The 25,025-nt window shown below is 35.7% G+C and overlaps 2 protein-coding genes across 4 annotated transcripts; both read right to left on the bottom strand.

The window, feature by feature from the left end:
• Window positions 1–247: 247 nt before the first annotated feature.
• Window positions 248–7,300, bottom strand: LOC140962972 (diacylglycerol kinase 4-like). The gene is made up of 12 exons (XM_073422135.1): window positions 6,840–7,300; window positions 5,711–5,833; window positions 5,455–5,592; window positions 5,284–5,369; window positions 4,514–4,601; window positions 3,253–3,328; window positions 3,093–3,175; window positions 2,342–2,412; window positions 1,731–1,808; window positions 1,490–1,577; window positions 1,222–1,338; window positions 248–668 (listed from the first exon to the last, which is right to left on the bottom strand). The coding sequence occupies exons 1-12, from the start codon at window positions 7,170–7,172 to the stop codon at window positions 510–512; spliced, it is 1,440 nt and encodes a 479-aa protein (XP_073278236.1). The 5' UTR covers window positions 7,173–7,300; the 3' UTR covers window positions 248–509.
• A 3,003-nt stretch (window positions 7,301–10,303) lies between these two features.
• On the bottom strand, window positions 10,304–24,866 carry LOC140962427 (probable polyribonucleotide nucleotidyltransferase 1, chloroplastic). Of its 3 annotated transcripts, XM_073421311.1 has the most exons (25): window positions 24,441–24,866; window positions 23,966–24,034; window positions 23,580–23,686; window positions 23,443–23,485; window positions 21,397–21,480; window positions 20,365–20,429; window positions 20,100–20,256; window positions 19,380–19,436; window positions 19,014–19,127; window positions 17,859–18,104; window positions 17,607–17,681; window positions 15,928–16,041; window positions 15,373–15,465; window positions 14,386–14,564; window positions 13,429–13,612; window positions 13,198–13,245; window positions 12,969–13,041; window positions 12,629–12,702; window positions 12,440–12,547; window positions 12,251–12,345; window positions 11,818–11,881; window positions 11,630–11,683; window positions 11,512–11,553; window positions 10,940–11,403; window positions 10,304–10,768 (listed from the first exon to the last, which is right to left on the bottom strand). In XM_073421311.1, exons 1-24 carry the CDS (start codon window positions 24,783–24,785, stop codon window positions 11,008–11,010), a joined length of 2,886 nt encoding a protein of 961 aa, XP_073277412.1. In that variant the 5' UTR covers window positions 24,786–24,866; the 3' UTR covers window positions 10,304–10,768; window positions 10,940–11,007. The 3 variants fall into 3 exon arrangements, with proteins under 3 accessions (XP_073277412.1, XP_073277413.1, XP_073277414.1); XM_073421312.1 differs by lacking the exons at window positions 23,580–23,686; window positions 23,966–24,034; window positions 24,441–24,866 and having other exon boundaries at window positions 10,307–10,768; window positions 21,397–21,493; window positions 23,443–23,462; XM_073421313.1 differs by lacking the exons at window positions 23,443–23,485; window positions 23,580–23,686; window positions 23,966–24,034; window positions 24,441–24,866 and adding an exon at window positions 23,202–23,243 and having other exon boundaries at window positions 10,307–10,768.
• Between the last annotated feature and the right edge of the window lie 159 nt (window positions 24,867–25,025).

Genomic DNA, 25,025 nt, shown 5'->3' with positions numbered 1-25,025 from the left:
CACATTTGGGGCCTAATAATAACAATAATTAGAACAATCATGGAAATGGTAGCAATTTCTTTGTATCAAAGTTCCAGTTTGCTATTTATTTTCTTTAAATCAACAATAATCATTCCTGAGATAAAATTTTGCTTGCTCAAAATGTAGGAAGCAATAATATGGAAACTAGTCCCCCAGTGTTCAACTTTGCAAAAGTAGTATATGTATTCTTCATGGTTCTAGCTTGACTGTTCATGCAGTTCATGGCTTCATGTAATATACAGTAGAAAGATGTTCCCATTGACTCACAAAAATACATACCTCGTTAAATGAAACCAAAATGAACATAACCTGGTATCTGTAGACTTGATTGGACTACAGAAAATTCCCTAAGCAACAGATTAGATACAAGGCCAAATATTGGATATGTACAACAATATATTGATGCTTGAACATTGGCTTCACAAAGTTATTGTCAGAAGCCTTCATGAAGGGGGGAGAAACTTTACATAGAAAGAATTGCAGTTCCGTTACTCTCCTTTGACCAAAACAGACTGATGTTGTACCCTTTTCATCTCCACGAAAGTCGAGAACTCCTTGTCCATGGGTTGTTTCCAGGGTTCACCATCTATCTGCATGTATGCCTCTGTCCATTCTCCTCCCCTAAGTTCAAACCGAATAGCTGAGGCCTGGTAATCACAGCATGTAACGCATAAACAGTCAAATCAAAACCATAAGAGCTTATGACTAAACTATTTTAATACATGAGAAAGAACTTTAGACAAAGAAAAAGTGAAGATGAAAAAGGAATGGCTTCCCGTGTGTACTAATTGTTTACATATTACAAGAGCTAGAATTTTCCAACTTGTGCTGGTTTCTAATGAAACAAATTTGCATGACAATAAAGCATTTTTGGCAAATTAAATGACGATGTATTATTCAATGTTCAAAAAAAAATTTAATTGAGGCTCGCGCACAACTTGTGGATGCAAGTTTCCAAATTCAAAATTATTCTTCAAGGATTGAAGTGGATTAGTGCTTCATGCCCTGCTTTGACGTACATAGCAAACTTTAAAAACTGAGAAATTCCAACTTCATGGACGCCGTTTTCAGATTCAACATCATCCTGTGAACTAGCGATGGAAAGCATCCAGCTTCTAAAATGCTAATTTTATCAATAGATAATGAATATCATGATAAAATGATGCTCTTGTAGAGAATTTTGAAATTTTAGTTCCATACCTGGGCTATGTGTTTTGCCGAGATCAATTCAACCATAACCATTGAAGCATGCCAACCATGTTTCAAACCAAAAACTTCCAGCAAACCATCGTCAGCATGAGCCTCGACAAACCCTCTCTAGAGGGAGGAAAACAACAAATAAAGAGGGGAAAATCAAAAGAAAACCGTTGTCAATATGATCATGTGTCCATGATTGCCTACTGAACAATCAAGTTGGAACACATGCTAAGTTGAAGAGAAAGTTGTTCAGAGTCAACAATATCTATACCTTTTCTAAATATTCTGGTTTCAAATTGCCCCAAGGATTTCTTCCACTTCCATAGCTAGGAAGATTGAGGACAACTACAGACCTCACACTGGAAGGTCCGTATAAGTGAGATGAGTTGATTCAAATCAAGAAAAGTCCAGAAAATAAATCAAGCGCGAATAAGTGTGTGATTGCTCAAATACAATTGTCAAGTCACTATAAATTTAAGATCCGTCAAACTCATTAAGAAAATGAATTTAACCTCGATGGGACAGGGATTTGCTCCCATTGTGAACAATTGACCTTCTTAACATATATCCTTAAGATGTTCTTCAAACCTCTGCACAACACCAATGTGAAAAGTATTGCCAGTCAGTTTCAGCATGTGCAAATGTCAATCTATGAGGAACAAGGATTAATGCATGCTTTGCAGAACTGACTTGATGCTTGGTTTTTTCAACACTTCGCAATTGAAATTACTTATCAACAAAAAGAAACATGAGATGCCCAATCAGCATCTTCTCTTGTGCTAGATCATTGGCCAGGCTCGATCTTTGCCTAACTACTGGACAGTTTTTGTTTAAAAAAGAAGTTCCATTTGTTCAAATGTCAATTTGCCCCCTTGTCCCACAATTTAATAGGCTCAATTTGATTTTCCTTCATGCCGCTTCCGATTTTTATTAGCATAGAGTTGACTGCATAGTGCAATACCTATGCTTGTTTTGTGATTCCAACTATTTCCGCTGGTTCACGAATATCAGATCTATGCAAACAATCATCAACAGAAATGCTTAGGAAAAAATTTCTTTTAGTAAGTTTACATTGGGACAAATTGAACTCCCATTTTATGAACATATTAGACAGAAATCTAACCTTAAACCTGGATCACTACTGCATGGAGTGAAAAACCACCCCTGCTTGCAACTGTATCCAGAATAAATTAACTGCAGTCAAAAGATCAGCCACACTTTAATGCCAGATGAGAGTGAAAACTTTTATGTAGCCAACTCGTTTACACAAAATAAAGAAAAAAATTACATGTATATGATCGTTGTGAAATATCATGGTGACAACCGAGCTATGCAGCACCAAGATTAGGTGCAAAACATATGGGAGTATGATTATTAAAAAAAAAAGTAAATGTCACAAATGATAACATGATTAAAAGTGTTGTACTTAAATTGTAGCTTCTAGATCAAAATATTCAATTTTGCAAAGCAGGCTTTCCAATCAATAAAATAATGTCTCAATCCTGTTATCACACAAAGTGTCCGAAATCCCAAGCCTTGTTGAAACCTCAAGAGAATTATAGACAGCATATCAGAATGGATGGAGAAAACAATAAAAAATTTGCAATTTATGATGCTCAAAATCTCAACAGTGCATTTCCCCAAATTTCAGCAATGTGTTCCTTCTAAGCTTAATCTACACTACAAAACGAAACCTGTATGCTTGGCCATATTAAAGGTAACATTGCCATTCTATTAAAAGATTTATGAGATCATGACTTTCATAATTCCAATACATGGAGAGAAGTAAATGGATTAAACCTCCCTTCGCTTAATGCTAAGGACAGGGAGGGAAATTATTAATTAATATTGGACTCTGGACGAATGATTTGCACCTTGTTTGAAATAGGACCCTGAGCAAGGTAAGGTCTTTCATTACGTAAATGGTGGAAACCATAAGCAACCTGGGCATCCATACCTGATGCCACAAAAACATAGTTATTCTCAGCATGTAACAGCCCAAGAGATGACATTAAACAAAAACAAAAAACATACCTAAGCTAAAATAATTATAAAAGACTCCCTGATAACAGGAAACGTTTCCAGGTAACTCCTCTTCAACATGTAATTCCTGCATAATCAACAACTTGAAATGGTAACATGAAGACATACAAAACAGCTAATAATCTTCAGTCAGAGATGATGAAAAAATAAATTAGCAACATTAGTGCCGACTAAATAGTGCCCCGGAAAAAACAAAGATAAATTTTACATGTAACCTGGAAAAATATGGGCCTTAATTAAGGTGGTAATTATATTGGTCATGCAATACATCACAAAATAGATTAGTATAACTGAAGCGCAGCATACCGTAACCACTAACCAATTACCATGATGTAATTTTCATGCTGTTATCAGATTAAAAAATGGAGTGACGCACCAGAACAGAGCGGTTGAGAGCAGATATCATACTTCGAATTCCGGAACTTCGTTTTTTCTAAATATCATTTTTTTTACTTTGACAAGTGTCTAACCATAAGTTGATTATTTTCCTCCTAGTACAAGATAATCCACAGTCACCCCACTAATAGAAGTTCCCAGATACACCTTTCTGTAACAATGCATTCGACGTAAAACAGAATTTGAGAAGCAAAAGAAAAGATAGAGAAAAAAGTTAGAGTGGAACTAAGATGTAAGTTCAGTGCTTTAAAGGGCACATTGTACTGCACAGTGTCACAAATGATAATGAATTTAATTCAGGAATACCAGCCTCCATTTTTACAAAAGAGGGAGACACACAAACTTCATGCATAATAATGGCTTTCAATGAATACAGATCTCACCAACACTTCATCTTGATCGGGTATTGTAATACGTCGGAAAATTTTAATAAGAGCTAATACAAAGTGTATTAAAATTTTAAAAGGAAATGGACAAAGCTGAGTAATTAAGGTCGTCTTACAAATTCATCTAACCAAGAATATGAATATCTAGCATATTATAATTCCAACTCTTTCCCAAAAAGCATTATGTGAAGTGTGAAACTGAAAGTTTATCATAAATCCAAGTTGACATTTTCAACAACAAATTTTGTCTGGAGATTTCAAACAAAATATAGTGCTTTTATGTTGAATTTCATAAGATTAAAGTAACTTGGCAATGAAAGTGATAGTTACCATGTGTATAGTGTATACAAACAGTTGCGACATAATTAACTGTCATGTCAACATCACCTAATCGTTTTTTTAAATCAAAGTAACTGTCGAATAAAAATATAAACCAATAAAAAATAATTAAACTAACTTAAGCTAGGAACCTGATCAAGGGGGGTTTCTTTTGTGGGCTTTAGGGAATAAGGTATTTCCAAATCCTTCCCAGCTGGCATTGAAATTAAAATTTGCCAACTGCACATTAAAGCATTCATCACACTCCAATGGCAATGCAGCTTAAAAGGAATAAAAATTTAGAGAGTATCATAATTATCAAGACATGACATTTTCAACGAAGATAAAAAGTGCTCTTGGAAAAAAAAATAATTAATGATCCGTGTTGGCAATTTAATTAAAGAAACTGAAAGGGAAATGAATGACAACATGTATAAGCCATTTTCACTTCAAGATGGAATTAAAAAATAATAATTATAACAAGTAGCTACGTGAGCAGGTTACCTACAATTTTTTTTTAAAAGAAGGCACCACTTATAAAGGATTTGTACCCAAAAAAACCAACTAACTAACAACTATATTTAATACTCGGTCCGGTAGACCGGGTTTCTTGGTTTCGGTTTATAGCCCATCAAACATGCACTGTGATCCTTCAAATTATACGCATACTCTAAAAGACGTATGTCGTCATATTAAGTGCATTTAAGAACATAGAGGGACCTGTAGTGATCATCTATTATAGCACCCATTTTTCCCTCATTAACTGATCTTTACTAGCACATTACAAAACAACTAGCAGGACACCTGATATATTGAGAAAAACACACATATTATTTGCATAAACTCAATACACCTAAAATGTATATGAAATAACCTTGATAAAATTTTGAAGATATTAAATTTAACAAAATAAAATATCCACCTGTCCAAATGACCAATAGGACCATTAGCTATCTTGTCAAGAGTTCTTTTGATGGCTGATTTCCAATTAAAAGGGAATGACCCGCCCTTCAAATAACACTCAAATAATTGCTCAAAGAACATATTAAATGGAATGAGAAGGCAAAACTTAAAAAAGTAATCAGAATCTTACCCAGTTAAAACTCCTCGACAAATCATTTCCTGTCCCAAGTGGTATAATTCCAGTTGGAGGAACTGGCAGCCGGCCTTGTTTGTTAAGCTCTCCAAGACAGCCAAGGACCCAACCAACAGTACCATCCCCTCCTGCCACCTATAAAACACCAGAAACATCTCCCAATGTAACCAATCCACAAACACAAGCAATATTTCAGAGGGAAGTAGCAAGCAGTATCTATTAACACATTAGAAAGTCAGCAGATGATACAAACCACAATCCTAAGTTTTTCTCGAATTGCTGCGGCACTGCCATCTCCAAGACTAGCAAACTTCTCCAGGCAATACAATCCATACTGAACAAATTCGTGAGGCTTCACAACTGAAAGATCAAAAATCTGGCGGCATAGAAAAGAAGAAAATGAGGAACAAATTGCACAGTGCATTTTTAATGTACAACTCTGAAGCACAATATTACAATTTTTGGCATAATATAAGCAATAAGCCAAATGTCAAAGAAATTTAGGCAACTTTCAATCTCATAAGGATCTCAATGGATCAGAACATAACACCAGTGACTATCAAGCACCCGACATCCTGTCCCTTAAATATGAAAAAGATATATAACCACCAATCAGATTTTGTCAAGGGAATTCATCCGCTTTATCAAATACCCAATTTGGAATTAGTAGAAAATGAGAACTTGAAAGCTGAGTTTGAGCATCCCATATGACACTTAACAAAATGGGATGTATGGTACATAGTGGCTTCACATCATTATTTTTAAATATGGTGTATTTCCAAGAATCCTGAAAAGAGGAGTATAATTGCGATTTAAGCAGTAGCATTGTCTGTTGACGCCCATTTTCGTAGCATATTAGCAAATAATCTACTTATGAACTGGGAAATAGATTCAAACAACATTGGTCTAAAAGAGACTAAATAGAATCAAACAACGTTGGTCCAAAAGAGAGAAACATAAATTGCAATTATTAACAAAAGTAGATGGCTTGTACGCTGCAAGTTAATTTTGGACGGATTCGCCAGACAAAACGGGATATCTTTGACCCTATACTCATAATGATCCCACTACAAAGTAACAATGGTATTTGCAAATGTTTTCACTTCATTGACAAAACGAAGAGCTCATCAGTTGCTCTGAACTTCCACAAATGATTGGTACCGCGCTTCCTATCCATCTTCAAATCCTAATTGGGAAATTATTGGGGTAAAAAATCGAAAAAGAACCTTCAGAAGTTCGCAGGAAAAATTATACCCAATCCTGAAGGTTACAAATTTCTGTGACATAATTCGTCTGTAACACGTACAAATGCGTGCTCACACACGTAGAGTACATGTATAAAATTCGTACTTCCAAAGTCAAACTCTACGCGTCCAGATTACCTGTTCATCAGCCATGAGCTCCTTCAGTCGGGCCTTGAGTTCGGGCCCATGCCGCCCTCCGCTCTTTGCATTGATAAACACGACCAAAGGAAACTCCGGCGGCTCAGCTCCTCCCGCCTGAGCCTCGTCGTAAAGCCGAGAAACTGCATCCGATTCAACATCCTTAACCTGGATCGCCTCCCTGACGGCGAGCCGGATGTACTCAGGGAACGTGATCTTCTTCCTAAGCTCCTCCTTGGTGATACGCACGCCGGCCAGCGTGCAGCCGCGTATGGAGTCAATGACGGATGACCGAGCGGAGCCGACCTGGGTCTGCGTGCCCGGGTAGTCCATTCCGGCGGTAGAAAATGCCGATTCCAACGATTGATCTTCTTCTGGGTCCAGGAAAATTGCAGAAAAGCATACGTGCTCAACGGTTTACCATGTCGCTGGATTTATCAAGAAAAATACCAATACGAAATATTTCTTTTAATCGAATAATTTTTATTATTTATGATATTTACAACTTTATAATATTTTTTAAATTTATAAGATTTTAAAAAAAACATTATATAAACTTTATCACATTTTTCCCAATTTTCCATATCGTATGTGACTAAATGGATTAAGGCTGCGTTTGGTTGCAGGATAAAATAAACTAATGATTAGTATGTAAATGATAAAGAAAATTATTGTCGTAGATATGTAATATATGGTAGTATGTTTGGTAAGATTTTTAAGTGTTGAGGATAATTTTGAATTTTTTGATGAAATGACAAAATTGCTCTTTCTTATTTTTTTATTCTTCCACTCCGGCGGCCGGAGACGGCGCGACGGCGGCGGTTGTCGGCGACTGGCGGTGGTCGGCCGGAAGCGGCGTCGGCAATCGGCGGTCGGCGGCGGTAGGCGGCCGGCGGTGGAAACCTGCCGTGGCTGTCTGCCGGCGGCTGCTGGCGGTGGTCGACGGCGGGGGTTGTCGGTGGACGGTGGGTGGAAGGAAGTGGTGGTGAGTTTGAATTTAGAAGAAAGGTAAAATTGGAAAAATAGGATGTATTAAGAGTGGGATAAATAATCGTAGGGGGTGAGGAGGTATTATTTTAACCTACCTAATATAACTTAATCATTCATAGGAGGGATTGACTTGGTTAAATAATCACGCGTACCAAATGAGGGATAAGGTGGGTTAAAAAAAATAAATCCACCTTACCCCATCAACCAAACGCAGCCTTAGAAGTTCGACCCAGGATCATTTTGTCTTTTTGTTATTTTTTCAAATTTTAATATTTTTTTGATATGATGTTGACATTAAGGAAAAAAACATAATTACAACCGATTTAATTTGATAAAACAAAGAACAAAAATAGAAAAGAAACAAGTATGGTAAATTTAGTCCATGTGAGAGAGCAATGTTGATACATTGATTCTCGATAATCTAGTTGATCTATACCATTTTCAGTCAAAAATATACCAAATTGAAACTCAAGAACTAGCATTCATCTCAGCCAAGAAAATGATAATTGCCACTCTCTAGCAAAATTATATTATTATTCATAATATTTCATGTCTCACTGAAAAATATGGTTGGTAAAAGAAACTTGATCATGAGTTTCTTCATCATCATCCTCTCGTCCATGGTTAGCACGATTATACAGATGATGAATACCGGGTTCGAAACAGGTGGAGGTGGCAGTTGTCTCGACGAAGTTGGGGCCAACGTAAGTGTTGCCGAATTAGTTAATGAGATTGTTCGAAGCTGAAGAGGTGTTGGAATAAGCTGGCTGCTGCAGCATGGCGACGGGGTGGTGTTGTTGCGGTGCTGCAGAATTCTGGAACGCATTCGACGACGCGAGCTTGCTGTTAATCAACTTAGTCTGTACCATTGAAATCTCTCCTTGAAGAGATGATACCTGCATGTGTTGATAATTGTCACTGTGGCACAAAAAAAATCTCATGCTATAGTAATTCATATATAATTATATGTTACAGAAGATATGAAATTCATTGGTACATTATGTTTTTACTCGAAAATATATTACTTTATAATAATTTAGAATAATTTTATCCAAATTTTTCATGCATAATTCGACACTTATAAGTTATAACACAATTTAATTTATTCTAAACTAACCCTCTTAGTTTTTTTTAAGACAAGAAATGGTAGAGAAAGTTCAAATATATGTTGGATGTATGTTTTGCATACCTTCTTCATTCTGTCTCGGTAAACTCTCACACACACACTTGATTGTATTTTCATTTGTATTTGGAATAAGAAATTAGTCCTAATCAGTATTGCTAAGGTTGTATTTGAAAATTTTGAATCATTTGGAATTTTGGATTAACCACAATCGGAAATACAAAATAGTTGGTGTTTAGATATCCTGAATAGTTTTGCAGATATAGAGTTCCAAAAGATAATCAAATATTTGTTCAGACGAGTTGCTGCAGAGCAATAATAGTCGACACACAATTACCGTAAACGGGGTCTGAGAGCCTGGCTTGAGCCTCAAAGGTTATCGTAACCACCGCATCGTGTCGCCCCTTCGCCGGAATATGCAACAAAAGCTTCGACACATTGCTAGCCCCAAACACCTTGTGCACGGCCGCGAACCGAGCCACACCCTGGTCAGACCAGAAATGAGGAGCAAAAACACAACCACTAAAGCACTTCCTCCTCAAGGCTTGAGGCGCCGTGACGCCTCTCCAGCGTGCAGTCGCTCTGTGGTTCGTGATCCATGCAGGAAGGGTAGTTTGCAAAAGCTAAGGAAATTCGTTGGTTTGTGTGGTTTAATATATAGGGGCTTAAAACAAGAAGAAATGCACGTAACTCTCGTGAAAGGGATGGCAAGATTAGTGAATCTTTTAGAGATAGAAAGAGAGACGAAAAAGGTTACTTTGGTGTGGAGTTCATGCATGCATGTGCAAAAGAGAGTTTATAAAATTTTGTTGCTTATATTATACATACATAATACACACACACACATATATATAACATATATAGTAATGACTATATAATTAATTAATAAATTTTAAAGCATATGATTATTATAATCGAGTGACAATCTTCGATTAATATCATAAAATACAACTGAAACGTTGTTTGTTGGAGTTTTGGGGTACAACATGGCTCTCTTGGGAAGGCACAAGATTTGTGGCGGCGTGTGGGAAGCAGACGTATTTAGCAATAGGATATGCACTACATGCACACCAAATTTTAATAATCACCGTTACTATTATAGAAACATTGTGGGTCTAATCGTGTGCTTCTACTCTACGTAGAAGAAAGTATTTTTGTTTTAATTTTCAAATAAAAGTTATCGATTTTTAAAATTGAGATGGTACGAGAAAATGTGCGCTAGAACATGGAGCTTGTGGATAAAGAATGAATTTAAATCATTTGAGTTAAAGAATGAAGTAAACAATAATAAGAAGCTTGTTATGGAGATGTCTGTGGGAAAAGAATGAATTTTGTAATTTGAATGACATTGATACATTAATATCTAACAAACGAAGAGGAGGTACATGCACCTACCTACCTTAGAACTAAAACATGCTACGAGGGTGATCACAATTTTATACACCCTCGTCTGCTGCTCGTGCATTAAATTCGAGGTGTAAAAAATGTGCTATGGTTGCCGCCCGCACTCAACTGCTTTAATAGGGAACCACATGAAAAAGTAGTGTGTCAGATGAGAAAAACAACCCGTAACACATGGAAAATGCAGATATTGTGAGCGAGCTGCAGACGAGAAAACAGGTCTGGAGAAGCGTGGAGATCTTCATCGTGGTATTACCGCTAGTAGAATGAAAACGAGAAGCAAGTTTATCCAGCTTACAAGACACTTGGAACTCTTGTTTGTCATGCATAAAAGACATAACACCCTTCGTTGGTTTTAAAAAGTGTATCACGTATGGATATAGGCAAGCTGGTCAACTTCATGGGAGTAAATTTCCTATCAGAAATAACGGCAAAAGTTTCAGACAACTCTTAGACACAGCCCAAGCCCAAGTGATTAAAAATCAATGTGTTAAGTTGTATTTTCAAACATTGAAAGATGACAAACTATTGATGTGTAATAGCCAATAAATATAAGTTGACAGGATATGGAGATGCTGCTTCACACCTTTGTTCTCCATCGGAGGAAATTCGATCCATCAGTGTTGTATAGCAAAAATCCTTCTGTTATCATATCTATCCACTTTTGGATTCTCCATTTACTACTGCGGTTTCATTCTTGCTGGAAATACTAATGGCAGGTTTGTTACTACTTTTCTTTGGCCTACTTCTTTCAGATTCAACTGCATCTTTTGCCGAACTTACCAATTTCTTGACAAACTTATCCTCCATGAGGGAATTGGCCTCTACAGACTTGCTTTTGGAGGACCTCGTGACTTCAATATCAACACTTATTTCATCGGATAGTTCAGCATTTTCAACTTCTACAGCCTTCGTGACTCTCTTTCGTTTACTCTTCTCGATATTTTCTTCACTGAGGTCCACAGTAAGTTGCTTTTCGCCCGAATTCTCAGTGTTGGAATCTGGAAGTAAGGCACGCCGGCTCAACCGAAGTTGTCCTTTTCCATTGATCTATAAAACATAACCATCGTAATTCGGGGTAGTACAATACTAACAAAAACGATTTAGTTACATTAGTAGAGTCAATAGCAACATAAAAACTGTAGCAGAAAAATCAACCTCAATGAGCTTTACATCAATAGTATCCCCAACTTTGACAGCCTGTGATTTGCACTTGAATATGTTAGCATCACAATCCTTAAGAATTCGTTAAAGAACTTCAGTGCAGAATACTTACATCTTCTGCCTTTGCCAACCAACTTGAGCTCAATTCACTAATATGACACAGTCCCTGAAGCATAAACATAACAACTACACCATGGTAGGCCAGAGGAATGACAAGAATCCATAAAGTGCTATAAAAATAGATTATTAAATGATTCTCTAATGCACGCAGCACAAATGCTTTTTCAAATTTTGGACTACCTCTCGGCCAGGTGAAATCTCCACAAAAACTCCATATGGAGCAATAGATGTGATCTCGCAATTCCTAAATACAAAATCACAATCAGATACTCTGGTAACAATTGGGAGACAGAGGTTTAGATCATTTATTATATACTTTCCAACAAAGAACATTTTCAGAGGCAAATTCAGTTTCTACAGTGATTCAAAACTCTTAATATAGACTCAGCAGCCACCTCCAACAGATAAATTATTATGCACTACAAAATCCTCACAAAATTAATACTGAAATTCAGTTTACGTGACACTATTCAGGAACTCGGAACGTCTCCAAAATCCATAGTCTCGGTTGATAGCCTCTCAAAGTCAGTCAACGTACCCTTATAGCCAGGAATTCCTCAAAAAATGAACAATGTCCAAGGCAGAATAAGAACAGATAAAATAGAATGGAGACCTGTAAATGTCACCAACACTTGGAACAATAGTGAGGTTGCTAATAATGGCTATAGACTTCTCCAAACTTGACAAATCCTTAGATGTTATTTTAACCTGTCAGTGTGACATCCACATGTTATGCTTCATTCTTGAAAAGAAACTAAGATCAACAATCAACAATGAGAGGATAAGTTATCTTCTGACTAACAATTCCGTTATCTTGAGCCTCTATAGAATCGACTCCAGTCTCCTCAATTATGCTTTTCACTTTTTTCCCGCCTGAACCAATGATAAGGTTAACCCTCTCTGGTTTCACCTGCTTTAGCATAAAAGTTATAATAAATCCACATCTCAGTTCTGATAAAATCACATAAGATGGACATCCAGATTGACAAACCTTCATAACATGAATTATAGGAGCATATTTGGAGAGTTTCTTCAAAGGAGGAGGAAAGCATTTTGACATCTCGGCTAAAGAAGAAACAGAAAGGAAAATGAGCGTCAGAGATTGAAGGTAGAAGGTACCACCTATAACAGTACATTTCATTCTTGGTGCATCTATTGGTTCCTTAAAAGATATCCAAAAATTGACTTTATTATCCTAGTTCTGTTCATCCGCTTGCTTATCTAAAGTGCTAGAGGCCACTGTGAATTCCAATTTGGTTCTCCAAGATTTTCAGGCACGTACAGGTCAGATCTCATATCACGGCAGTTGATAGCATGATTCAATAATATACCAAGAATTTGCTTTCGACCCTCTCTTGCTTGCAGGAGAGCTTCTTTCATGACTGGTATAGTAATTCCTCCCACCTGCCATACATATTTATAATGAACCCAGGCTATTTAATAATGAACAAACAGATACAGTATCGATAGTAGGACAAGATAGATCCAGAGTACATGATTAGCTAAGTCAATTATACACATGGATCAGAAATAAATTTCACAATGAAAAACTGATTTGACCTTTATGTCCATCTGGAATGCAGTTAACCCATCTTCATTTCCAGCAACCTGAAGCGCCAAATTATAATTTACTCAACATGAGTCTAGCAACTTCATCAATGCATGAGTGACAACACAGCATGGAATTCCTCTAGACCAAAGAAGCAAAGGAAAACAGCGCATATTTTTCTAAACAAACTAAGAGAGAAGTCAAGAAAACAAATTAATATAGGAAATTAAAGTAGCCACGACCTTGAAATCCATATCTCCTGAAGCATCTTCACCACCTGTTATGTCAGATAGGATAAGTGGAGTGCCATCTCCTCCAAACTCTTCAGTGTTCAAGACCATACCCATTGCTATTCCGGAAATTGAACTCTTCACTGGAACGCCAGCATCTTGTAAAGCTAAGCAACCCCCACAAACGGACGCCATACTGCCACACGCAAATACTAAATATATAAAAAAAATCAATAACTAATCACTAGCAAAACCTAATGACTTTTTATTAAGAAAAGGCGTGGGGTGACTTTTTATTAAGAAAAGGTGTGGGGTTGAAACTTGGTGTTACTTGGTTCAAGTAAAGAGTGGTAGGTGGTGGATGGTTCTAGGTCTGCAGAGCAGAGTCACACTGACTGAGACAGGGTTAAGGGTATAGATCGGCAGTAACGAACAAGGATGGGGTTAGAGTATTTGTGGCAGTGTTGGGTGGTTGTCGCATCCAGGGACGAGTCATGAAAAGAGGTGGTGGCTGAGCAAAAGAGTGCCAAATGGCTAGTATGGTTTCAAAATGGTATGTAAGCAGAGATTTAGTGGTTAGGTGATAGGTGCAGGGACAGCAGAGAGTGGTGGTAAGGGAGGTATTTAGGAGATGGGAAACAGGATTAAAAAAAGGATATGCCTCATCGTATTCTTAATTTATTTGACGAATTCATTCCCAGAATCATTAGGAAAGGCCAAACGCATGGGAACGAGGTAAACAACAGGAGATTCCACATTTTTTGGAATTAGTATTGCTTTGAAAGTAGCTTTTGTGGATTCAAACATACTATCAAATATCAATAAAGCATGGAATGACTCGAAAACATTTAGTCTTCCAACCTCATTTCTAAATTACAAGCAGCGTCAGGGTTATGAGAAACAATTCGAGGCATAAAGAACATAAGGAGAAAATACTTGGTCACCGAACCAACTAACACGATGCACTACCTTGAAGAGCCATTGCTTTCCGTTATGGTACTCTCAACACGAATAGTGTAAGGGAAGTGATCTTCTGAAGGCAATATAGGCTCCAGAGCTCTCTCAGCAAGCATTCCATGGCCAATCTCTCTTCTAGATGGCGCTCCTTGACGGCCAACTTCTCCAACACACGAGGGAGGAAAAGAGTACTACATGTGAAACCAAAACAGATACAGAATCTTTCTTGATTTTATTAACTGAAGCCTTGGATTTTCAATTCAGAATGACATACAGACAGCATACAGCCCAACGGGCCAAATAGATGAGTCAACGCCAGTGAATCTAGAAATAATAGTGCTTGTGAATGAATATTCATTTAGGAGCGGAAGAAAATTGGAACACCTTCCTATGTAACGTTGCTTTGAAGCACAAGTATTGACAATTTTTAAAAAAAGCATGTGGAGATTCTAGATAATTGTCACACTTGCCTGTTATAAAATGTAATATGCTTTGATTATTAATTTAATTTAGTTTAATTGATGTGTAATTGAAATAAATGAATTAAATGTCAGAGTAAAAAAAACCCCACATTAAAACTGTTTGTGCAGCTGTTATTCAGTGCACAATTATAAAGGAGTTGCTTAGACCCTTAACATAGGTTTGCATCATCAATTAATTCATCTTCTTCTAGTAAATTTCATGTGATCTTCAGATATGCGAATTAGAGTAATATGGTCAATAAATAGAAAATTAACAAACATAATCAGGAAACCGCTAACCTTTAGAATTGAGAAAATACATATGGTTAGTGCATTGGAAAGGTTCCACCAAACTGTTTAGCTATGGCGGAAGCAGTATTCAATATAAAAAATGTTGCAAAGGAAAGAGCACATCACCAGAAGTTCAGGTTGTTAACTTGTCGAAATCAAGGTCAAGTCTGCAACTAATATGGATTTATACCAGCAGCTAATATAACTGCTTCAACTAGAGATACAAAAAAATTTTACAAAGTTTTACCTGAAGATAGAATCTCTTGAACTCGTCTTCATCTACAAGGTTGTCTAGTCTCTGTGCCATTTGTTTATCACCAAGTGTAACCACAGCTAAGGACTACAAAACAAGAATGAGAACACATTCTAAGTTTTCAAAATGAAAGGATGTTACAATTTATTGATAGGCTGGAAAACTATTCCATACATCTATATTAATTATACAAGAACCAAGTGGAATCCCATATGAGACAAATAATTTTAACATTTCCCGTTATCTATAATGTTTATACTCGCATATCTTTTTTATCAATTGTAATTTTACGTGAAATAAATAAAATTGCTTGTAGAGAATTTCGAACTCATTTTGTGATCCAAAATGTTTTTACTCATCATAATCATTTTTATTAGAGTGCAGCTATTTACTATTTTAAAAGAAATTTAAAAAAATAACTATTTTTTCCACAATCAAAACTTTTCAATCTCCAAAAACTAAAATAGCCTACAGTCTAATATGCAATAAAAGGTTGATGAAAAGAAAATGAGAAGAATGTAAAAGAGCAACAAACTAATATCACCAAACCTGTGTTTCACCACGAGTGAAAAGAGCACTACCATGAGCTCTAGGAAGAAATCCGCAACGTGAAGTAATCAGCCGTAAATCCTCCGGTTTTCTGCCATCACTTCTTTTTCCTCCCTACATAAATGAGAGATAAAAGATACCAGAGTGAAAATCATGGAACAAGAAAAGCAATTTATTCATCAGGGAAAAAACTGCTATAATTTATGTTATGGCAAAGCAAAAAAAATTATATAAGAATTTGAACACTGACACCATGTTTGGAAAAACTAAAATTGGGAATTGGATTAGGATTTAGAATTCTATTTTGGTGTTTGACAAATAATATTTAAGAATTCAATTTGATAATTAAAATTAATATTATTTGATATTTAAAAATTTTGTTTTACTTTTTTTTTTTTGAATCCCTTCTTAATTAGAAACATTTGATACCATGTATTGTTTAAATATTATAGATAAAAATATAAGAAAAAAATTATTTTTAGCAATGAAAAAAGTCATCAAAAGAAAATTGAGATAAAGCCACCGGATTATGATTAATCAGGTTTTTAGTATTAAAAATAATCCAGGTCCAAAAGAAAAATTTACATAATTTTTAAAATACATAAATATTTTAATTGATTTCAAAATAGTTTTTTCAAATGTATATAAAGTGTGTGTGAATCAAATGTAGTGATTTTTGTGAAACCGATATTTTATAAGTTCTGAAAAGCACAAAAAAAATATTTTGTCCATATAACCCAAATCTCACGTAGTTCTTTCATTTTTGTTGTGATTTCATTAAGTCACGTCAAATCCTATCAAATCTCATCAAATTCCAATAAATACAAATCCCATTTTAAAATATCATTATACCAACCACTCAAAATAGAATTTTTAATTCCAAATCCTACCAAATTCCATGAAATCTATGAAACCAAACACACTGTAAGTGAACAACTTCGCTTTTTCCATGCAAAATCAAATCCAACCATATGACACTGAAAGCTAATAAATAACCATGTCACAATATGATGCTAACATCAATGTGAAATATAAACAAAACTACAAGACTTAGGCGGCGGACAACAATTAAAAACAAGATGATATATTTGGATAAGAGTGAGGATCCACTGAAGTAAACTGCAAGTTACAATTCTGAAGATTTACATAATTCAAACATAAAGGCCACATCCCACAACAGTGTCTAGGGGGGAAAAACTCTTAAATTTCTATTATGTTAGGATACAACTGTCACATCCTCATGCAAAAGAAAGTATATTGAGGTAAATATGGTATTAAATTTTCCCCATAACTAGATTACAAATAAATCGTTCAAATATATATCAAAACTTAATATGTTAGATCTTATTCCAATATATATTTTTTTTATTTTTAACTTTCCCACAGAAGCCAAACATGGATATCATAATTGAAGCGTTGAACTTAAAAGGCAATAATGTCTTGACAAAAATCATGCATGAAACCATCTTTTAATTATGATACAATTAATATCTCTCTATATAAGTAAAAATAAATTGAGATATAGATATGATAGGGATTTTCCCTTAGATAAACCACAATCAAATCATATCATAGATACACCGTGATGTAATAATATTAAATTTGATTTTAAAATAAGTTCAATTTCAAACATAAAAGCATATAGATTAAGATAACATATGCTTAATAGGAAATCTTACCTCCACAATACGCCTCCTCAAAAACTTGGATGAAACTTCTTTGAAAACAAGCTTCACATCTACTTCAGAGTAAAACTAGAAGAAAATGAATTGACGCAAACTATGTTAATTCTAATAACACCTGTAACACTTGAATTTTCAGGAAGAAATATGGAATTTAAACATTTTTTTTGCGTTATCAACCATAGATGCAAATGAGCAATCATCCGTAAAAAGAAAAGTATGAAGGTTGCCTCCATGGCCAACAATTACCAAGGGGGTGGGTTTTTTTGAGACTGGCTTGATATGAACATCACCTTCATCAACTTCACCATCCACTACAAACTCCTCATCCTCTTCTTCATCATCAAGCATGGAAACAACAGCTTCTGTTTTACTAACAAATCCTTTTTCAGTAAATATGCTCAACACCTTTGCTTCCAAAGATGACAACGCCTTCTTTCTAGGGATTTTGTTCTTAATTTGAAGAGCTTGAACTAACTCATCACCTGCAATTTCCTGAATATTATCAAAAATCACTGTCATGACTTAAGATGATACTATACTTACAATCATAACAAGATTTAATATCCAGAGGTTCGAAATAGTTTTATACGATGTTTCACTAATTGGCGCTACAAAGGAAACAGCATGTTTAGAAAGCCAATAATATTCAACCCTACACAGTGTTTATCTACCAAACAAACATCCAAGAGACATGAACTCATAAAAAGTTGAAAATATAGATTGAAACATGCTTACCTACTTAAGACATATCAAAACAAGTAATGCCTCACTCACTCAAATAATAAGCTCTGCTCTTCCACTCAAATACTGGATTTCCTCACTTACCTCTCAAACAAAGAAACCAAAATGTGTAGCAACAATCAATGCCTTAGTTGATCTGCACTGTTCCTTGAGTGTTCTCACAACTCACTGATTTTTCCTTACGCCATAAGTACTACTTGCATTTAGATATACGGAGGAAAGTCTCACCAGCATTTATACAAGAAAGATGAGAAAATTCTTGATAGGATAGATAAAAAAATTACTGCAATAAAATTTAAGATCGTCAGTAGATCTGTACCTATATGTCTATGTTTTGGATGTGCACAGACATCCCAAATCAAAAGGAAATGAAAAACTAAAAAAATACCAATATTAATACATTATATGGTGAATAAAAGGTTACAACCACACAAAAGACAAAATGACTTGATAATTTCCATGTCATGAGTTTATCCCAATTCCCACACGCTGCGGTTAAAAGGATACTAAGAGTACGAGATAAAAACAATACACTGGGACAAATAAAGATGTGATACTAATAAAATTTGGCTAGGATTTATTTTTAAGATCATGAAGTTAGAATTTATAACATGAAAAAATATTATGGGAAATAATGTCATAAGAGAAGATGAAGCATACTTCAACATGCTTATACAGCTCAGGAGGAGGCAGTTTGATTGCGTCAAGCATTTTTGGTTTCCCACACGTCTTCACCAAGATTTCCACCTCTTTGCAAATAGTCCGCACTGCGTTCTGACATTGCAGGCAGTAAAAAATTCTAGTCACTCACACAAAGCTTAACGAGATTTATGATTATTCTAAAAAAATTGAAGTGGATTAAATAACATCAAAGGTAGCTTATGGTCCGCAGTGGGCCAGAAATTGCAAATGTATTTTGAGAAACACAAAAAATATTCATTCACACAGACATACTGCTATTCCGCAATTGAACCACAACAAATCAATACATGGCATATCAAGATAAGAAGCACAGAAGCAAGGAACCTGTCCAACTTCTACAGCTTGCAATAACTTCTCTTCAGGAAGGAAGTCGCAATAACCCTACGATGATCCATTAATTGAACACAAAAGAGGTTAGAACATAAAATCTCAGGAATGCAGTACTTCAAAATAATCTTTATTATACAAAATAAATGTGAATCATTTGTACAGTGAGAAACATCTTTAACCAACCTATGGATATATCCTTTCTGCTTGAATTTAAGGTCAGTAAGCCAGTGTTTGGCAACAGGATGCAGTGAATATGTACCAACTACCAAACTTTGATGCTGGTAGTTTTTAGTAAATAACCAATAATCTATGTGAATAACATCTATAAATGATGACAATCTGATTTATGAAAATTTCTACTAAATAGAGAGTATTTTTGGATCATTATTTTGTAAATCAACCTTTTAATGCTATATTTAAGACATGAGACCTCGGGCAATCCAATTTATGAAGTTCAAGTGCATCAATTACTGTTCCATATGTCTTAGGTAAGGGAATAATATAGACATCGTAATATGATTTCAAAGCTACGACATATATATTCCAACCGCCCAAAAGGCAAACCAAATTTTACAAGCAAGCACCAGATTAATCAAACTTTTTGATCATAATGTTTTGGATTTTTCCATAGAACCGTCAAACTCTGTTTTACCAGTCAATTCCTGGATTCTAGATATAATTAAAAGCACAGATCTCAAAATTTTAAAAAATAACCTCTATCATCAATATTGCACTATCTGTCCCTGCTAGCAACAAGTCCAGCTTAGAGTTTTCTATCTCCTTGGTAGTTGGATTCACGACAAACTCGTCGCCAATAAGACCAACTCGTACCCCAGCAATCGCTTTAGAAGTTGGCACTTCTGAAAGAGCTCTGTCATATAAGATTTTTCACATAAAAAATTAAATTTCATAAATTAGATCAAATTGATTAACCTGATATAGTCAGCCAGTAAAAAGAAAGAAAAAGAAATGGGCATACACGGCAATTCCAGCTGCTGTTACTGCCAAAGAATCTGGGGGATGTAAACCATCATAACTTAGAACCTGTCCCAGGGGATAATGAAATTCAAAAGGCATGAAATAATACTGTCGGTGTTGCACAATCATGAGCTGGCTAGGCATGAGTAGTTAATCCAACTAAAACTGACAAAAAGAACCTCACTTCAAAATCATGTGACGTGGCTGACTCATATCACTCGTATTTAAGCTAAAAAATCAACTCATTTCAGTTGGCTCAAACCCGGTGAGCGTAGTTTTTCTAATTATTATCTGAAGATATCTATAGCTGACATCTGCAACTCAGTCTAAACAAAAATTCGATTTTCAAGATTTGCTAGTCATCTCATAATGTTTCAGATATTTGCTTATATACATCAAAATCACAGCGATTTCCATCTTTAAAAGTCTTTAAAAGGCAACTGACTTTCGGATTTCCACAATATTTATTCCATGAGAACAAGTATTTGACAGAATGACATTAGAAAGAAATGTACGGGAAAAACAACACAGAGGGCTATTTTCACTGATTCACTTGTTAAATGTTGCAAATGTTTCACATCAAACATTAAAATTAATAAAGAGTAGTTTATAAACCCAAGAAAGTTATACCACCTAATAGGCAAGCTTTTTCGGATGGTACACTGCTTGGATTTATAACATAACATCGGTGCACTCATTGAGAGTTGGCATAACGGAAGGGACGACCTAGTAAAGGGCCATCATCGGATAAGTGTTGATAATTGTAAAAAAATGCATATTATAGGCTAGATTAAGGTTCATGATGCATGCACTGAATACTGAAAGGTGTGTGAAAGCCGTCTAGAGTTGGCTTCCACGAATGTCGGCGTCTCAAGAGATCGGCAATGCTACAAATGTCCTACATCGAACATTAAAACTAATAAGTAGTAACTTATAAACCCAGGAAGGTAATAACACTCAATAAACAATTCTTTTGGGATGGTACACCTCTGAAGTTTATAACCTAACATTGGATCACAAGAAAAATAAGTACCCAAGATAATATCTGTGTTTCATGATAAAATCCCTTGAGCATCGTTGGGCGAAGAGGTCTATCTATGAGTCGGCAGATGAGAACCTGCAAGAAGAAACTACTTAATTCAAATGTCAGGTACATATAGACAATTTGATAGAGGGGGAGAAGCATACCTCCAAATGTCAATAAATACAGTAACATATTTACTGGTAAAATCCACAACTGTAAAAGTATCACATAATCAACCCCGAGCCCAATTAAAAAAAATACAAGAGTGATGCCGATTATATATCAATTGTTTTGGTATTTGTTTATTCTAGTGGTATAAAAAGTTGAGCAACTTTCTTCCCAATACATTAATTTACTTTATCATAGACAAAGCAAGCAGTTACACAATCACTTCCCATTATTTTGGAAAGTTATGGTGCAAAGGGGCTGAACTTTTTAAGCAAGAAACACAATCGGAAGTAGAACAAAGTCAATGGACAACAGCAAGTCAATTGGAAGACAATGGTCAACCAAAAGAAATTAAATAGTAACGATATTACCGGTTGAGAAAAGTCCAAAAATGCAAGTGTTGAGAAGTTGGGAAGTTGGATGCTCGTCCGATTGAGCAAATCAGGAAGAGTGTTAGAAAGCTCAATTTGACAATCTAGGACGATCAGGAGCCCAATTAATGGTGTAGCAGTCGGTAAGTAACCAATTGGAAGCTCAAACTAAATTTGATGACCAACTTAACACGTATAACAGACAAAAGTCGGCAATCGAAAATGAACTGCCCACAACTTGTAGTCTAAGACAGCCTCAAGTAGGAAGGCTGTCTAAGAGGGATAGGCGATCCGAACGTGAAGGTCGTTTGAAGCTGAAAGACCTTCCTGAATAAAGAAGGAAGACCAAGGTGCAAAGTCATAAGAAGTAGCCCGAATATAAAAGACTGATGAGGACCAAAGTGGCGATGAATCCAGTGTCTTTCTCGAACTAGGTTTATTTTTTGATAAAAAAACAAAAAGGAAAAAATTCGGCTATTAGTTTTATGTTTTTTTCCTAATAACATTTGAGATCCTACGCATAGTATTAAGTCGTCAAGTTATCATAATAGGTTTCAAAATAGGCAGGCAATTAGAAAGAAGCGAAAAGATAAAGCATGTAAAGGCGTAGAACATTACTCAAATGTAATGTAATAATACAAAAAGGCCAATGGTTCTTTAATTTCCTATGTTTTCAGGCTTTTTTCGCATTTTTTGTGCTTTCTTGAATTTTTACGCCTTTATGTTTAGTTCTTTGTATATGTTCTCATTCTTCTAGAACTGGGTTATCATATTTCGTGATAACGTTGATTTGACTGAGCTGACAGAATCTTGTACAATCATACGAGTTTCTATTGATTACTCTAAACTCCTGTCTATTTCTCAGTCACTCGTAAAAATATGTTTCCTCAATTTCAAGTTTTGTATTTTTGTATAAGCTTTCTACGAATGAATGCTCTCTTGCTTTGCTTACAGACATTCGTATGTTGAATTGTTAGATCATTTCTCAACTATTCTTTTGTGAATATCTCATGTGCATATGAATCCAGAGTGTAGACATTTGTATGTCGAATTGTTTTTTCTCATTTAATAATTTTATCGGTCACTACCATCAATCTCTTATTATTCAACTATGTGCCCTAAATTTTAACTTCATAATTGTGCGGTCCTTGCAAAACAACTTTATACTTGAATTCGACAATATTTGCGATGAGTGATTTGATAGAAAGGTTCTTCCACCAAATATTACTGTTTACTATAAATTAATGAATTGTGATGAGGGGAGATATAGAGTACCATTCTATAATTCAAAAATATATGTTATCAGAGACAGCAAAGGCAGTCACTGGTATCAGCAAAAAAAAACCTCTCTCTGGATACTGAGATCATCAGCATCAAATGCATTAGTTTTACCCAGACAAAAGAAATTAGAATGTCATGCAAGCATGTAAAAATTAAATGGCGCTCATTTAACCATGAAATAGACCATGGTATCCCAACAGTAAAATTTCTTAGCAGGTTACAAAAGTGGAAATACCTCATGATCCTTGGTCTTTCCCTCTCGCTTAAAAAATCCGCCACTGCACAGAGGCAGGTTAACAAAAACTTAATCCTCCATCACAGAACATCCATGGATTTCAAAGATTAGAAGGAAGAGAAAATGTGCATATTTACCTGGTTCGACCAGCTGCCGAAAATCTTTCTTGATAATCTACCGAAAGAGGAAAAAAATCAGAAGGCTCGCTAGGATCCTCAGCCATACAAACAGTTGTGTGGATGATCTACAAAAAACATAAAAAAAAGTGTTTTAAACAACATGCTGCTAACACATTTATACATCTATCCACGGTAGGTTCGGCAATTCAGCTTGAACTTCACACTAAAGTTCTTCTTTTACTCCAATCAAACCGACCAAACTGAGAAGCACATGCATCTGCATCTGAATGGACCTTCTTTAAGATTAACCAACAGCATATATCACTTTTCTGGTCTAGGGGAATCCCGAGAAATAATCCGGTAGAACTTAATTGGGATACACACATATTAAGTTCAAAACATACGGTTTCTCCATCTGTAACAGTAACGGCACCACTAGCTTGTCTCCCTGTGTGACCTGTCTCAACAAATATCTGCAGAAAATGCAGAACAGCTTGAGGTAAAAATTCAACTAAAAAATTTGTTAAACATCCAAATAACACAACTAAAAAAATATGCTAGGGGAATAATTAAGCAAGACAAAATGGACCACGATTATTGTGATCCATTTTAAACGCCATAGCTATCATGCCTAAAAAAAACCAAATTTATTCTGCCTGAAATCATAATAAGGAAAATATTTGAAGCAAAGCATAATCACCAGACAAAAATGTCCCAAACCCAGCATCCTCTCAACAAATCATATTCAAGAAACAATCTTTAACCATTGTTCTTTAGCATAGTTGTCCCCAACCCCATTAGCAGCAAACTAGCAATATGAAACGTAATACATAAAAATAACGGGAAAAAAAAAAAAAGCAACGAATTCAAAAGCCTAACATGACGATCGCCAACTGGGACTTTAATGGAATAAGGAGCAGAGGGTTGCAGCGGTAACGGAGCCTCCTCAATGCGAGCATTATCTTCCCCCCTCAAAGACGCTTCAATCCTAAATCGATCAAACAATGTACTCATCCACTTACTGCCTCCATTTCTTAATTTTCTCGCTCTTGAACTTCGACATACGAAATTCGGCAATATAATGGAAGCAAAATGACGATTAACCGAGGAATTAAAGCAATTCACAGTAGAAGATTGAGAAAATATTCCTGCTTTCTTGGAAGTTGACACTTTGGACTGAAATGGTGGGGTGTGGAAGGTCGAAGCGGGACGTGCTGCCAGCATTTCTTCGTCTTCCCAAGGTTCCACCGTCACTGTGTGTGTAGTGTGTGTAGCATTTGCAGGCTTATCCGATGAGGAAAAATGGAAGGTGGCAGGTGGAATCGTTTGATGGCGGGCTGGTAATGGGCTTTATTTTGAGTAATGGTCTGGCCCAATGAACTCTTTTGGGCTTGACAACAGCCCATATCACCACGGATATGATTTTTGCCATTTATTAATCATTCAATTTTCTGACATCATTTT

Source organism: Primulina huaijiensis, chromosome 17 (genome assembly GCF_012295235.1).
Source record: "Primulina huaijiensis isolate GDHJ02 chromosome 17, ASM1229523v2, whole genome shotgun sequence".
NCBI lineage: Eukaryota > Viridiplantae > Streptophyta > Magnoliopsida > Lamiales > Gesneriaceae > Primulina > Primulina huaijiensis.
Note: the sequence above shows the minus strand (reverse complement) of the source record. Positions and strands in the feature narration are given on the sequence as shown.